Source organism: Zalophus californianus, chromosome 10, assembly GCF_009762305.2.
Source record: "Zalophus californianus isolate mZalCal1 chromosome 10, mZalCal1.pri.v2, whole genome shotgun sequence".
Taxonomy (NCBI): domain Eukaryota; kingdom Metazoa; phylum Chordata; class Mammalia; order Carnivora; family Otariidae; genus Zalophus; species Zalophus californianus.
This window is the reverse complement of record NC_045604.1, coordinates 61,941,357-61,957,864: the sequence shown is the minus strand read 5'-3', so window position 1 is coordinate 61,957,864 and position 16,508 is coordinate 61,941,357. Positions and strand designations below refer to the sequence as shown.

At 41.3% G+C, this 16,508-nt stretch overlaps 1 protein-coding gene across 2 annotated transcripts in view; it reads left to right on the top strand.

Moving 5' to 3' along the window:
* Window positions 1-16,508, top strand: part of PLD5 (phospholipase D family member 5) — a 411,859-nt gene that overhangs the window by 149,895 nt on the left and 245,456 nt on the right. For both annotated transcript variants that reach the window (XM_027611260.2, XM_027611261.2), the window contains exon 2: window positions 7,076-7,212. In XM_027611260.2, coding sequence (XP_027467061.1) covers window positions 7,076-7,212 — 137 coding nt within the window. The remainder of the gene's footprint in view (window positions 1-7,075; window positions 7,213-16,508) is intronic.

Sequence of the window (16,508 nt, the reverse complement as noted above, 5' to 3'; positions counted from 1 at the left end):
AATTTTTGGCCTTTGTATTTTTCAAATTTTCTTTGTACATTCTCTCCTTTGGAGACTCCAAGAACATGTATATTAGGCTGCTTGAGTTGCCTCATAGCTCATTGATATATTGTTCAATTTTTCTATATTTTTCTCTGTGTTTTCATAGAGTTCATTAAACTGTTTTTATGTTGTGTTTAATATGCTCTTAATCCTATCCAGTGGATTTCCCATCCCCAGAATTTTGATGTGCACCCTTTGTTATAACTTCTTTATGTCTCTTTAACATACTTATTTTCTTGAACATATGAAATACAGTAATATTTGTTTTAATATCTGTGTCTACTAATTCAGTCACCCCTCAACTCCTTTCTGAGTTGATTTCAGTTGACTGAGTTTTCTCCTCAATTGGGGTTGTAGTTTTCTGTTTCCTTGCATGTTTGGAAATTTTTTACTGAATGCTGGACATTGTGGTTTTGATTTTGCTATGTGGTAGATATCATATATTTAAAAAAATATTCTTGAGGTTTGCTCTTAGATATAGTTACTTGTGAACAGTTTGGGTTTTCAAGGCTTGCTTTTATGCTTTCTTAGGTGGGAGAGCAGCCTTGAACCTAGGGCTAATTTTTTCCATTTCCATTTCCATTTTCTTTCTTTTCTTTTTTTTTAAAGGTTTATTTATTTATGTATTTGACAGAGAGACAGCGCGAGAGAGAACACAAGCAGGGGGAGTGGGAGAGGGAGAAGCAGGCTCCCCGCTGAGCAGGGAGCCCGATGCGAGGCTTGATCCCAGGACCCTGGGATCATGACCCGAGCCGAAGGCAGACGCTCAACAACTGAGCCACCCAGGCGCCCCCCATTTCCATTTTCTAGATACAGTATCCTTCTAATTACTTGATGCCCCATGTATTGAGATTTTACCACTCTGGATAGTGGGAACACCAACTCTTCTTGGTCCTGTGTGTTTGGTTAGGGATTGTTTCACCTGCTCCTTTCAGGTGGTTCTTTTTCCAGACCTCAGGTAATTTCCTTATATACACATACTTATCAGTACTTAACTGAGGACTCAGGAGACTCTCTGAAGATCTCCACAACTCTCTCCCTATAACGGTCTCCTCTCTCTACTACTCTGTCCTGTCAACTCTAATTGACCTGGCCTTTCTAAAATCCCCACTTTGTCTTCTCAACTTAGACTGGTAGACTTAGATTCGTAGACTCTTCCAGAGAAACTCATTCAATGTGGATCTGGTACTCAGCAAGTACTCTAAGCTGGTGATATACTCTTGAGTTATCAGTATATATAGCCAGTGAAGACTTGGGAGTAAATTAGAGTCCCGCAGGGAGAGGGTACAGAACAAGAAGAGAAAAATTATAAAATAGAACCCCAGGGAACATCAAAATGTATGTGGAAAGTGAAGTGATAATTCTTGTAAAAGGATTTTCAAAGCAAAGCCCTTAAGTAATTTATAGTCTAGATTTTCTACGATGGTTCCAGAATGTGGTCATTATTCAGGAGATTGATAAGCCGTCAGCTAAGATTCCTATGAATCTTCTGGGTGACCTATTTTTTTCTGGGAACATGTCTAGGAACTCAAGCTAGGAACACATTTAGAATCATAGGAAAGTTCTAAAGGTCCAAGAATGCCCTGTCTCCACAGCTTATAGCCAAATGTTCAACATTCATTTCTACATTAATGGGCCACATAGGAATTGGTTAACTAAAAACTAATAATAAAACTAATGAAATAATCATAGCAAAAATTAAGTAGAAAATGAAGTCAAGAAAAGAAAACCAGAAAAGGAAAAATTTTGGATCTATAGAACAGATCTAGAGATTTCAGATTCAGAGACCTAAATTAAATCTCTGGGCTGTCTCCAACTGGTTGGGTCACACTGGACAGTAACCCAATGTCTTTGAGTTCTAATTTTGACATCTTTCGCATGGAGAATGATTGTACTAGAACTTCCAGCTCTGTAGGTATTAAAATCTGCACACATAAAAATGGTTCTGTTTAAGACTTCACCATGATTTTGTTTAAAAAAATTGTCATGGTAAGTAAATGAAAAAATAATATGAGCAATTTTAATTTATGGTTAATTTTTGCAAATGTATATTTTACCCCTAGGCACATGGGTGTAAATTCCTTTTAAGAGTTTATTGAATGCTATAAAAGCCCAAGTTGGAATTGATAGTACTTCCAAGTTTCCAATTTAATACTCTTTAACCATTTAGAGGTCATACATCTCTTTTTCTGTATTAAGGTGAAATGTATTTGATAAGGATATGATATTTAAATATTTTTGGTGTTAGCGTAATTAGATTTATTTCTTGACCAAGCAAGCAATTCTTTTCAAAACTGTTTCAGTGCAAACTCCAGTGAAAAGTACAGACTGATGCTGGATAATGGCATTTCGAATTTTGTTTTCTTTTAATTGGTTGAGCTCATTAGTGGAGTTGAGGTTGTAATCATGTTAATGGGTTCTCCTTAAAACTTTGCGTACTTTGATTCTATTCAATAAAAACAGAAGAGTGTGTTTCAAATTAATTCCTAAATGATCTGAAAAGATCTGTTAAGGATTTGAAAATGAATAAATGTCTTGGTAACCCGGAGACTGGTCTCATTTGTGAGGCTGTCATTTGAACAGAATTGTTCATTTTTTATGAGGTGTAAAAGAAAATAGTGGTCTGACCTTATATTGTTCTAGTACATTCTTTCAAGGAGACATTTGAGAATGAATATCAGAGTCTGAATTTCTCTTTGATGAATTAAAATGAAAATAACTAGGTCAGTTGTTCGTATTAATAGAATAAGATAATATAGAATTAAATGAATAGAAATTAATAGAAATTTGTGAGGGTTATTACATCAAAGTACTTCCAGTAGCACGCAAATTAACGAGAGCTCTTATTGACTTTTTCATCATAAAATTCAGAATAAAGGGAAACAGATCAGTATTGTTGTAGATGCAGCATTTAGTATTAACTTCATTAGGATTTATTCTTTGAGTACCCACAAATGTACCTGACACGATATATTTATGCTACGCTCTTCAGGATTCTTTTTGAAATAATGTTTAATTATATCATCCTGGGTTAGAGTCTCTCTGGACTCAATTAATGTGTCATGATGGAATTGCTTTAAACCCCTCTAAAAACTTTTTGTTTGTTTGTTTCTGTTTATAATTTATATGGAAATAGGGTGAAATGACGGAAATGTTTAATTATTTTTTGTGTTGTTAAATGAGTGGCTTTTTTTTTTAAAAAAAGTTCTCGAAATAAAGGAGACAGTGACATATCCATGCAATGGAATGCGATGCAACAATTTAAGACTATGCTTTAGAAGAATATTTAATGACCTTAAGGCATAATCAAATGCAAAAAGCAGAATGCAAAACTGTATATAGCGTGATACCAGTATCTTTAGATTGTTAGATCAGTAGACATAGTATATAGGAAAGAATGAGAACAAAATGCTAATGGCAGTTTTATCTGAGTGGGACTGGGAGTGATTTATTTCCTTTTTTGTATTATGTGTGTTTTTTTTCAAAATAGTTAACAACAAACAGTTTCTGATTATACAAGCAATGAATATTAGTAAAATAAATAGAAAGTAAAGGGCAGGAGAAAACTCATTCAAAATTTGAAAAAATTATTTAAAATTATTTATTTCTAAGCCCCCACATTGGATGTATTTATCCTGATCCCTTTATTGTTTGAAAAGGAACTAAGGGAGGGGCGCCAGGGTGGCTTGGTCAGTTGAGCTTCTGACTCTTGATTGCAGCTCTGGTCATGATCTCAGAGTCCTGGGATTGAGCCCAGATTGGGATTGTCAGATTGGGCTCTGTCCTCAGTGGGTAGTCTGCTTGAGATTCTCTCTCTCTTCGTCTTCCTCTTCACCTCCCTGCCACTTGTGCACGCTCTCTCTCTCTCAAATAAATAAATAAATTTTAAAAAAAGAAAGAAAATGAACTAAAGGAGGTGCGTTTGAAGGATGGACATGTATTAAGCAGGACTTTGTGGGGCTCAGTTGGTTGAGCATCTGACTCTTGATTTCTGCTTGGGCCATTGTCTCAGGGTCCTGGGATCAAGCCCTGTGTCAGGCTCCATGCTCAGTGCTGAGTCTGCTTGAGATTTTCTCTCCTCTTTCCCCACTCTCTCTAAATAAATAAATAAATAAAATCTTAAAAAAACAAAGCAAAACAGGACTTAGTATGGGTGATAGTTTGATATCTCGGAGTCTGACCCCTGGATCAAAAGCATCAGTGTCCCCTGGGAGCTTGTTAGGAATGCACATTCTTGGCCCCACCCCAGACCAATTCAAGCATTCAACCAAAACCTTTGGAAATGGGGTCCCACAACATGTGTTTTCACAAGCCCTCTGGGTGATTTCGATGCAGGCTGAAGTTTGAGGAATGCTGCTTTAGTGTTTTGAGGTCAGAGATGGCTAGAAAAATTTCTCAAAAATTTTATCCTAGGGACGCCTGTGGGCTTAGTCAGTTAAGCATCTGCCTTCGGCTCAGGTCATGATCTCAGGGTCCTGCGATCGAGCCCTGCATCGGGCTCCCTGGGAGCCTGCTTCTCTCTCTGCCTGCTGTTCCCCCTGCTTGTGCTCTCTCTCTGTCAAATAAATAAATAAATAAAATCTTTAAAATGATTTTTAGCCCAGATAATTTTCGTCTCATATTTACCTTCTCTCTTTCTCACGTCTTCCTCTCCTTCTCTACTTCTGTCTCTCTATCACTCTGCTTCTCTCTTACACATATAGTTTTTGTGGTCTGTTTTCCTTTTACTCTTTTATATTTTAGAAAGGGAGAGAGAGAGGGTGGGGGAGGGGCAGAGAAAGAGAGAGAGAGGGAATCTCAAGCAGACTCCAGGCCCAGTGCAGAGCCCGACACAGGGCTTGATCTCACAACCCTGAGATCATGACCTGAGCTGAAATCAAGAGTCAGATGCTTAACTGACTGAGCCCCCCTGGTGTCCCCGTATGTTTTTTTATCTACTCATATCTTTACCTTGTTTCCCCAAAATATTTGAGGCAGCTCCCAGAGGTTCATATACAACAGCAGATGCTCATCCCATGCTGTCTGTTCAGATACTGTTTTAAGAACTTTACATATAGTATCTCATTTAACTTAATCATCAGTCACAATGCTATGAGGCAGTTATTATTATTTCATGATTATCCTCTCCATCTGACCGACAAGGAATCTGAGGCTCAAAGGCTAAATAACTTGCCCAAGGGCATACAACCACTAAGTGAAAGAATCCAAGCAATCTGGTCCCAAAGTCCGTGCCCTCAACCAGGTTCCTATGCGCTTCTGAAAAATAAAATTAATGAGGAACTAGGGATGAATGGGAAATAAAGGGGCAGGATGAATGCACAGTCTTTCCTGCAGAGGTTGATATAGCTGGTAAACACGGTGCGCCGATTTGCCTCTGGCTCAAGCAGAGAGTGAACGAGGAGAAGCTGCAAGATTCACAATCACCAAAATACGGAAGCAAACTAATTCTCAGGAAGACCACACCTGAGTCTCGAAACACCTTCATGTCACCCTACATGCTCAGAAGTGTGCCCTTGTGATTTTCATTTCATTCATTCACTTTGTTTACACAGTCATTATTTCTTGGGCACCTTCTATCTGTTTGGCCCTGTGCTGGTTGCTTAGGATGGAAAGAATAAAACGTATCCCCTGTCTTAAAGATCCCGGCGGCCTAGGGCAAAGAACAGTGGTTCACAAGTGTCTCACTTGGGCTTTCCCCCACTTGCTTCCTGGGTGTGGAGTAAGAGAAGTGCACAGGGAGAGTCAGCAAGGGACTTGGAACCAACTTCTCTTGGGAGGGGACACCTGAGGGAAGTCAGAAGACACAGCCTCTAGAAGGAAACAAGCATCTGAGCTGATCGTGCCTGGTCACAGAAGCACCTTCATTCCTTGACAACACCTTTCTCTAGAATCTGTAATCTGAGCCTATCCCTGGACAAACTGGACCCTGAGCTTGGGGAGGTTCCTTGGTTCTTTGGAGACCATGTGACTGTGGGGATAAAAGGCAGGGGGTGGTGGGAGAAGCAAAGCCAGCTGGTTTCCACAAAGCTGTGAAGTGTGTGTGTGTGTGTGTGTGTGCGCGCGCACGTGTGCGTGTACACACATATATGCATCTCATCACTAAGGGAATTTCTCCTGGCTGTCTGGTCAATGATCACTTTTTCCCCTCCTGCAAATAATCGCTAAAACCTTCAGAAACACTTTTAAAAATTAAAATTAAAATTTGTTCTTCTTTTCCCCATCCAGATTTATCTAATAAATGGAATGTAGGCAAAAATATTTGTTCTGGGGGCCATGGGTGCTGCCTAGGGACCATGGCCCCATCTTCTGCCCCCTGTGGCCATGAACCCCTGGGGACAGGGATGTCTCAAAATACAACACTTGGCCTTAAAGATAAGGACAAAAGTGACTGGACCTTCAGCCACTGTTTCTAAGTGAAAATCGTATCAAGAGTATGAATGTTGGTTATGACTGTGTTCGATCTTTCGAAATGAACCATGTCAGTTACATGACCCAAGATGCTGGCATCTGATGGATCTAATTTCTGATCAAAGTGTGGAACTCATCCTCACCTGCCAGGGGCATCTCTCCTGAAGCCATCATAGTAAAGGTCTTAGAGCAAGACACGGTGGGAGAAGCAAGAGGATACAGAGTTTGAGTGCATAGACCTTGCATAGAGTTTGGAAGGTGGTAATAATAATGGGAGACAGAGAATAATTATTGAGCCACTCTTGTCATTTTTAATTTGCACTCATGGACCTCATAGTGCTCTTTGTAAGATCTCCAGATCTTCTGGACTGCTTTTGATGAGAAAGAGGGAGAGTGAACTTGTTGAGAAGTCTCGATACAGCGCCTGCGTTATTTAGCAGGTTGTAACATACTTAGCGGGGGTCAAAGGCTCTGTTGAGGAATGAGCAAGATTTCCCTCCGAGGACAGCCCTTCGCTGGCAGTGGTGAAAGTAACTTTCCTAAAGGGTTTTGAAAAGCTGTCCAATCCTGAGTTTCCGAAGTGGAAGCTCCTTCTCACTTTTCTTTTCCTTCTTTTTCTTGACAGTCCCAGCAGAAGTGCATCGTGATCTTCGCCCTGGTGTGCTGTTTTGCCATTCTCGTGGCGTTGATATTTTCTGCCGTGGACATCATGGGAGAGGATGAAGATGGACTCTCAGAAAAAAATTGTCAAAATAAATGTCGGTAAGAGGTAACAAACAAAACTTCTCTTTTAGGGGGCGGGCAGAAAAGCAAAGAGAGCACTAGACAGTAGGGAGAAAAATATCCCAAGTACACGAGATCCTCCAACCTCCCTGTGGGTTAAGCTGTTACTTTGCAGACCGAGGGAATAAAAGTGAGGGAATAAAGCTCTTACTTTGCCGAGGGAATAAAAATGAGCAATGATTTCATTCAATGACAGTTCTTTACAATTGGGGCATATCCTGTACAGAGGGCTGGTGGACAGAGTGAAATTTTGTACAGAGACCCCTCTCTATTAATGAGGTTTTGGTTTGTCCCGTGACGAGCCTGGCAAAAATGAGTGCCCCAAATGGACAAAGGACACTGTGCTAGTTGTCACATCAAGTGGAAGTTAAAGAGGCACACATCTCAGGAAAAATTCCAACTTAAGACTCAGGGTGAAATAGATCAGCATGTCTATAAGAAGACACGTGCCTCCTCTGTCACAATGTCGCACATAGTTTGTTATTAATCTAGAAATAGATTACATTAGATTTACGTATTATGTCTCTTCCGTTACCTTAAGTAATGTCTCCTTGGGGATATTCCTTTTTATTTTTTATTTCTTATTTTTTTAGGTCGTGGAGAGGGTGTAGGCAAGCACCAAGGCAGGGGGCAGGTCGATAAGAAGTCTATTTTTATTACACGTTGTGGCCAAGCTGAAGTCAGGGCACACAACCACCATAGTTCTTATGAATTAGAGCTTACAATGAATTTTCGTTGTAGTTTTTCCCCGTGGCAAGCTTTAGTCTAAGTGCCCCTCTTTTCCAGCTTAAGATCAACAACAACTTGGTAATGTGTATGTGGGTTTTTATCTTGGAGACTTTGCCTTGAGGGTTGAATGCGTGGCACAAAAACATGTCTGGAAAAGACCACTGAAGTTTGTTTTTCAACCCATGGTACATTATAGTCTAGTTACCAGAGAACAGTATTAGACAAGGAACAAAGGATACAGAGAGAAAGTAGCATACATTTTAGATTTATTCTAACATGTTTGGAAGGGGTTCCTACGTATATTTACTTCCTAGACTGAATTTGGGAGAAGAATTGTGTTGGGGTTATCAGTAAGGCAATAGAACAATAGCAGATTGCCACCATCTTCCTCCTGAACGCTCCTTCTGCATCAGTACTTTCCGAGAATCCTATGACACGACAGATAGAAACATCCGTGGACAGGGGGTCCGTGACTCATCTTATTCCGTGGATTGGCTCTGCCCCTTCTCACCTCACTTCGTGATGAGGTCCGCTGAGTACTTGAAATGGCAAACCCCAGCGCCTAGGAAGCAGCTTTATAAAGGTCAAACTGTAACAACTTCTAAGACAAAATACTCAGGACCTTTTAAGACACATTAGCAGGTTCTTTATAGGTTTCAACAACCAAAAAGAGGGAACCTTAGAACTATTCCTATTTTCACTTGAGAGAAGCTATAATTTCATCCAGTTTTGACTTTAAGCTCATACAGCTGGAATCTGGGTCTGCTTATTTCTCCATCTCAATCAATTGTTAAATCCCAGTGACTCAACACTGCTTCTCCCTCGAATCTGGAACACATTCTTCCAGTTACCCACCATTCCCCGCCTGCCTTTCCCCTGGGGAGTCGGCATCACTGCCTGGTTACTGGGCTCCCCCTCCACGCAGCCATGTTTTCTAGAACCTGCATCCCCTCCAATCTCCGTCTCTTCTGCAGCCTCTTTCCCTGTGCCCTGTGTATGTCCTCTTGCATTCTCAGCCACGCCATAGGCACCGACTGTCCTTCTGCCACCCCTAACCTCATCCCGAAGACCTTTTGCTTTGTCTCCTCTCCCCGGCACACAGGATGAAGGTGGGGTGCTGGCCATTCCTCATGCCCCGTCCAGCCCAAGTCTCCAGTCAGACAGCCCACTGCCCCTCTCCCAATAGTTCTCATTTTAATTTGATGGAACTTTCTTGCATTGTCCACTCACACCATGTTATGGGCAACATCACCTGCTAATTCTGGGACTCTTTCCCACCCTCTTTTGTCCCTGGCTGACAACCCCCGACCTTCAGTTCCATCCCTTGCCATCCTGCTTAGCAACTACAGTGTACTTCCCAACACCCTAGCCGACTGTTCTGACCACCTCAAGTCAATGAATTTAATGTCCATTGTACTATTGCACTTCCAAGGAAGCCTAATGTGGTGAACCGCCATAGACTTTGAAATCAGCAAGATCTGGATTCAAATCTGCATTATACCACTTACTGACTCTGTAAATTTGGACAAGGTATTCATTTCATCATTTCATTCGATGCCTATTTACAGAGCATGGCAGCACACAAGGATGAGCCACAGAGCAGTTAATAATGGGACAGATTGTAAGGATACAGTAACTATTACATGGAACATACAACCATTGATGTTCTTGGTAAGGCTTCTGCTTAACAGTAGCCTGTGAGTACTGAAGTTTTTGGGGGTAGAGGTCAAAAATGATAGGCGGAATTTTGACTGACACAGGGTTCAGTGCCCCTAACCCCCACGTTGTTCAAGGGCATGTGTGCATTGCTTTAGTTCATCTTAACTCTACTGAATAGCCGAGATGCCTTTCTAGCCTCTGATAGATTACTACTTGGAATCATATTGCCCACTCAGTGTTTCCTGAACTTCTATGTCTGAAAAAATTTATCTTCTCTGTGAAAATATCCTATTTGTATTTTTTCTGACATCGTGTTTTATTTTCCCCTTTTTGTTATTTTGCTGCTAAAATACTATACCAATGGTAGGGCAGTGATGCTCCCGATTGTCGTAATTTTCCACATGAATCTGTGAATTAACAGCTGCTCTTATCTTCCCAAGTGCCTTTTAACTAACCTTATTACACCAGGAGATCAGATCTTTGACCTCAGTAAATGACTTTGACCTATTTCTTTGCCTCCTTGTACCGAATATCAGGGTAGTTTCCATCATTTTTCCGTGTGTTTAATTTGCTGGTTCAGTCTCTATAAATACCAATCTCCATGTCACTTGACTTATTGAAGGGGGTGAAGGGCAAATTTTCTAGTTTCGGCTGGAAAACTGCATCTCAGTGAGCTCGGGGGCATCACTGCATAGTTAAGAACGGCTTCACCTGCCGGTGGAGATCACATCTATCCTGTGGCGTAGCTATTTTATGATTCACTGCTGCCTCCAGTTATCATTTTACACTATTCTTGCGAGAGGTAAGGGCACTGTGTGGTTTCGCACACATCACATCCCCAGGGACTAGTAGGGACACTGGAACTTACGTCCAGGTGTCCTTCGCCTGCGGAGCACCTGCTCACGTGTGCACGGGCTGCTCTTTCAAGTGAGGGGACAGGCCTCCATTTTGTATTTTGTATCTCTCTCAGCTCTCATCCATTGTTGTGGGTCGTTTCTTCCCCGTTTAGTAGAGCACCGTTACACACTTACTGGGAGAGGGTTTCTTTTTAGCACACCTCAGTGATAAATGTCTGTAGATCCAGTCCATACCCTGCTGCTCCTGCATCTCAGGCCCAATGGCTATAAACAATATGGCAGCTAATTTCTGCAAACTATCATTAAACAAGCTACAGAAACATAAAATTTGGGGTGGGTCAGCGTCATCTTCTAACCCTGTCGATGGACACTGATCTGTCACAGTAGTTAAGACAGTTGCTCCTGGACCTCCTCACACTTGTCCCTCATCCTCTTTAATCAGCCCCATGTCTGTGAGGCTCCCGTCCTGGTTGGGCTCACTCTTGCTCACATATTTGCGTATCCATTTTAGCTTATTATGCCTCCTTGGCTTAAAGCTTGAGGGAATAGACCAACGAAGTCTATGTACATGATTCCCACTGTCCTGACCGCAGGGATTTTCTTTCATTCTAAAGTGGATAGACTTGAGTCTGCACAGGATGGGACCCATGACATATTTGAGCCTGGGCAACCAATGTATAAATTACCATAGTGGTCCTAGACCACCACAGAAAGTATAGCAAGATCCAGACTCACTTTGTAATATACCACCTCTCCACATGTACACTTCACATCTGCTTTCTAATTTTTCGATTTCTCTACTAAAAAGCTGACTTCTAGGGGCTCCTGGGCGGCTCAGTCAGTTAAGTGTCTAACTCTTGATTTCAGCTCAGGTCATGATTTCAGGGTCATGAGATCGAGCCCTGCATCGGGCTGCTCGCTGGGCATGGATCCTGCTTGGGCTTCTCTCTTTCCCTCTCCCTCTGCCCCTCCCCTGCTCATGCTCACACACACTCTCTCTCTCTCAAAAAAAAAATTTTTTTTGACTTCTCTGTAGTTTTCCATATAGGTTTTTTTTTTATGAATTTCTTCTTCTAATCCATTATTTTCTTATTTAAAATTTTAAACAATATCTAGGGATGCCTGGGTGGCTCAGTTGGTTAAGTCTACCTTCGGCTCAGGTCACGATCCCAGGGTCCTGGGATTAAGTCCTGCATCGGGCTCCCTGCTCAGCAGGGAGCCTGCGTCTCCCTCTCCCTCTGCCTGCAGCTCCCCCTGCTTACTCTCTCTCTCTGTGTCAAATAAATAAAATCTTTAAAAAAATAAAATAATAAACAATATCTATAGTTATATCTATATTAATAACCCAGTTCAAGTGTAGGGCATCCATAATTTAGTCCATCAATATGTAACATTTCTAGAAAATAGCATTGAGAGACCTCTGTGCGATGACAATCACCTCCTAGTGTTTTGTTCTTTCTCTTTGAATATCATGACCTTAGAGCTGTCTTCGCAGAATCAACTTGCTCCAATGGACTTTAATCATTATTTTCCCTTTTAATGCCCAAATTGTCACTACTTGGCCAGTGGGAGCTGTCTTTTGTATTTTTTGACACTATTCCAGATATCTCTGAGAGCAACCTTGCTTTCTGGCAACAACAAGCTGTTCTGGCCTCGTTTTGAATTTTCTTGCTCTGGGACACGGTCTTATCTACTCTCCAATGAACTCTGGTTCCTTTTCACGAAGAATTCTATTAAAAAACAGAATCTAAGTTCTAGGGTGTCATTAGATTGTCCCACAAGGGTGTTGGTGGTAGATAAGATGACACCAGAGGAAAGGTTCTTTAAATTACCTTTATGACTGAACAGTGTCCCTCCTTCTTTCCCTCCTTTTCCTATTATAGACACAAGAACATGGACAATGGAGTCAAATTACCTGGGTTCAAGTCTGGCTTTACCATTTAGGAGATTTGCAATCTTGAGCAAGTTTCTTGATTTTACTGTACCACCTTTTTTTCGTCTGTACAATAAAGACAAGTCTTACCTGAAAGGCTTCTAGAAGGACTAAATATATTAATGCTTTCATACAATAGCATCTGTCATATGCTCAGTAAATGTTGGCTGTTATTCTTTTTATGAAGGGGCATGAGTTCATGCAGGTGTTTACAGGCCCTTTAAAGTTTCATCATACTTTGCTCCAAAGTAAGGAAGACTTCATTATCCATTTTCCAATCTTTTCTTAAACTACAAGTTTTTCCCTTTATGCACATTAACTTTGATCTATTGTGCTTTATGTTGACAAACCCAACCATGTTTTTAAATTAGAGTGTTGCTCCCAGATTTAGAAGGGTCCCATTTGGTTTTTGACTTCAGTATTTGAGCACTTTTCTGACTGTCTAAAGAGGAAGAGAAACTTTAATCTACCCTTGCATCTGAAGGGAACACCAAAGAATTGAAAAAACCTAGAGCACTTGGTCCTACAAATAGATTTCTAATGTACCAACCAAACAAAGATATTGAAAGGTAGAAGAAATTGGCAGAAACTGGCTCTGGAGCTTTTGTTTTACATCCTTCCCCAGTTTGTCCATATGAACACAAAACGAACCTAGTTCCTTTATAATTTTCTTGATGTGCTCTTCCTTTTATAGCGCTGGTATCCATTTCTTACCGACTCTTTTTTTTTTTTAAGATTTATTTACTTATTTGAGACAGAGAGAGAAAGAGAAAGAGTGTGTGCACAAGTGGGGGAAGGGGCAGTGGGAGAGGGAGTGTCCCCAAGCAGCTGAATGGGGAGCCCGATGGGGGACTCAATCTTGTGACCCTGAAATCATGACCTGAAACAAAACCAAGAGTCAGATGCTCAACTGACTGAGCCACCCAGGTGCCCCTTTCTTACTGGATCTTGCAGGATCTGAAGAAAAAGAGAAGATGGTGCTCTGTGTAGTCCACTCCGTTAGACAGAAGTGAGCATGTCACCTATTTCTGGTTGGTTCCATATTGCCTACTTCCAGTTCTGCACTCCTCTCTCTTTCCTGCAGCCCTGGCCTGCCTTCTCCCGAGTCACTGATCAGAGGTTATTCCATGGGAAGATGGCATCCACGTGGTAGAACTCCTTCAGCTCTCTTTCCAGTTCAGACTCTGATTGTCTTCATTCATCCTTCCCACCTCCCATTTTTCCTCAGGAAGAGGTTTTCTCTTATACTCTCCAAGCGAAACTCTCTGTCTCTGTGTGTAGTCCTGTGGAAATAAATGAAGACCAATGACCAAAGCAAAGGCTGTTTGGAACTTGCTGTTAGCAAGAGCGTCAGCCACTGTCGCTTACATTCAGAGACTCAGAGTCAGGCGGAGGAGTGGGGGAGCGTTGTAGTGGGATGGGGAAAGCTTCAGGTGTGCCCTGAAGCAGAGGGGGGAAGGGAAAGTGGAGGGGGGCTAACTCAAAGTGGGGCATCCTATGTGATTGGGTGGGGAAGCATGCTTGACTCTCCCCGGTTGGTCCTAAATTGGAGGCAAAAAATTAGGGAAGCTGTCCCGTTATTAATCAAGTCCCACATCTTGGTTATAGAAGTTACTGTTTGGTGGTCTGGATTGTTACTGGAGATAGTGTCCTGCCTTTCTGCAGGTATGACTTACAGCAGGCTGACTTCCCTGGCTGCTTGTTGTAGGTGGGAGATTGGTGTCTTGGCCAGGTTACTGCAGGTTGTGGGCAGAGGCTGCATTTCTAGATACATGGTCTGGCCTTTGCCCATTTGTGTATTTGGTCTCTCATACCCTTTGCACTGCCCGTTTCCACAGTCAGGCAATACTTAACATGGGTTATTCAAATCTTCTTTCTCTTCTCCCACTCCCCACTCTGGCAATTTCTAACCCATTCCTGTGATTTCACATCTGCCTCTTGTAAGTGATGCCCAAATCCCTAGCTCAGGCAATGGTTTTTTTCTTTTCTCATCTTTTCTCTTTGTGCACCCACTGGCCCAGCTCTTTCCACCAGTACAGTGTTAGTGTAGAGCGCTGGAACCCTGCTTGGTCTTTGTTAGGTGCTTATTACGTGTTGCTTTCTTTCTGCGTTGAACCTCTCTGCATCATATCAGGGCATCCACATTCTCCCGGGGACATGAGCAGGGGTACCCCACGTGCTTTGATTTCTCATTCCTTCCCCCACTTTCCAAAACTGAGACCATTTTGTTTCTGTAATGGCAGCTTGGGCCTTCTGTTGGTGTTACCAGCACTTCTGTCTCCATTGTCTCCTCCATGAGATCAAAAACCCCCTAAGAACTGGGGACCCCATCTGTTTTTCTCTTTGCATCTTAGTGGCTCACCCATCAGGACTGAGCAGGTACTCTTTTCTAATGGACAATAATTTCTGTGTAAACACAAGTAGAAAATACAGAAGTAATACTGTTCATTGAGATAGTATGTATTTATCTAGATTAATTTATTATCCCTTCATGATGGAATTCTCTTGGAGGAAATAACTAAGGAATATGAAAGGAGAGATGGAAGTTTATACATTGCATACCTAAAGACCCATCGCATGGAAATGAGTTAGAAGAAACCTGGAGAATTGCTAAAATAAACAGAATAATATAACACATAATTTTTTTTCCAACTAGCATTGAATAAACAACTTTTTTTAATTATGTTCAGTTAGCCACTGTATAGTACATCATTATGAATAAACAACTTTTAATAATAATTGGCAATGGAAGATAAATGATTTTAAATGAAGGAAAATAGAAGTCCTCAGATTTTTAAATACAGATAATTTTGTTCTTCTGAACTCTACTCTCAAATGAAATAGCACATAGTAACATCTTAGTTTCACCATTGAGTTAAATAAAAATGCAAATCTCTGGAATCATGAGAGAACTGATAGCCCAACACCCTGAAAGTGCCATTTATATGCCCAAACCTTAAAATCTCAAAGATTATTTTTAAAAATCTTTTATCTTTAGCATTGAATGTTTAAAGGAAGACACTTAAAAGAGTGTGATGCTTGCTTATGGTCTATAATTACCACTTGGGGAAGAAGCTGAGGCTAATTATTTCAAAATTTTAATTATAATGAAGCTTAATATATGATTAATGATGTTGACATTTCCTGTTGCCAGGTTTGTTCTCCAAGAAGATTATTTGAATGTGATACATATGTTTCAAGAAGTTCACTGAACCCTTGTAGGTACAGCCATATTTGATAATCACGAATAGCCTTGGGGACAGAAAACACAGCTGTCTTTCCCACAGGTAGCCGTGGATAGCCCAACCCTTACCCAAGGGGAGAGAAACATTGGCCGAGGGAGTGAGGAGAAAAATAAGAAGAAAACCTAGGTAGAGATGCTTGGCAGATACTCATGTATTTTGCTTATAGACCTGTAATTGGAAAAACTTTGGAATCAGAACTTTCAGTTAGAGAAGTTGCCAGAAAAATCTGTTCAAGAATTCACTGGAACTCAACTTCCAAAGTCATAGGAATTTTTGATATTTAGGACAGCTTGCAGACTGGGAATGCACCACTTAAGAATGGGGTTATGTTTTCGGAGGAAGAACCTAGAAGGGTGAGCCTGAAAGACATGGCTGCTAGCAGTATAAGGCTGTGCAATGAAATTTTGAGTCCGAAGCTGGTTTTCAGATTTGACTCATGCTCAATGCAGAAATGTGTCTGGAGCACTGAACTTAGGCTCCAAGGACTGGGATCACCCCATTCCTGCCCCTTCCGCAGAGCTAGTCACCTCAATGAAGCTCCAGCATCTCATTTTAAAACTGACAACTCTCCTTCCGTGCTGTCGTGAAATAAGTCAGTGCTCAAGTGCAGGATGGCAAAGTGCCTTACCAAGTGAGCTGTTACATCATCTGCTTATTTTCTGAGTTACACTCACAGAGACAGATAGCATCCTGGGCCAGAAATGTCATTTTTTTATATATATATAGACCACAGCCTTGTGAGTTTTTGCTTTTACTAAAATAGAAATTGTAGTATGTTGAAGGCATCCCAAGCCATGGGGAGGTTTTGGAGCCCCGGCCCTCAACAGGCAGTGGAGGTCAAGGTGCAGTGTC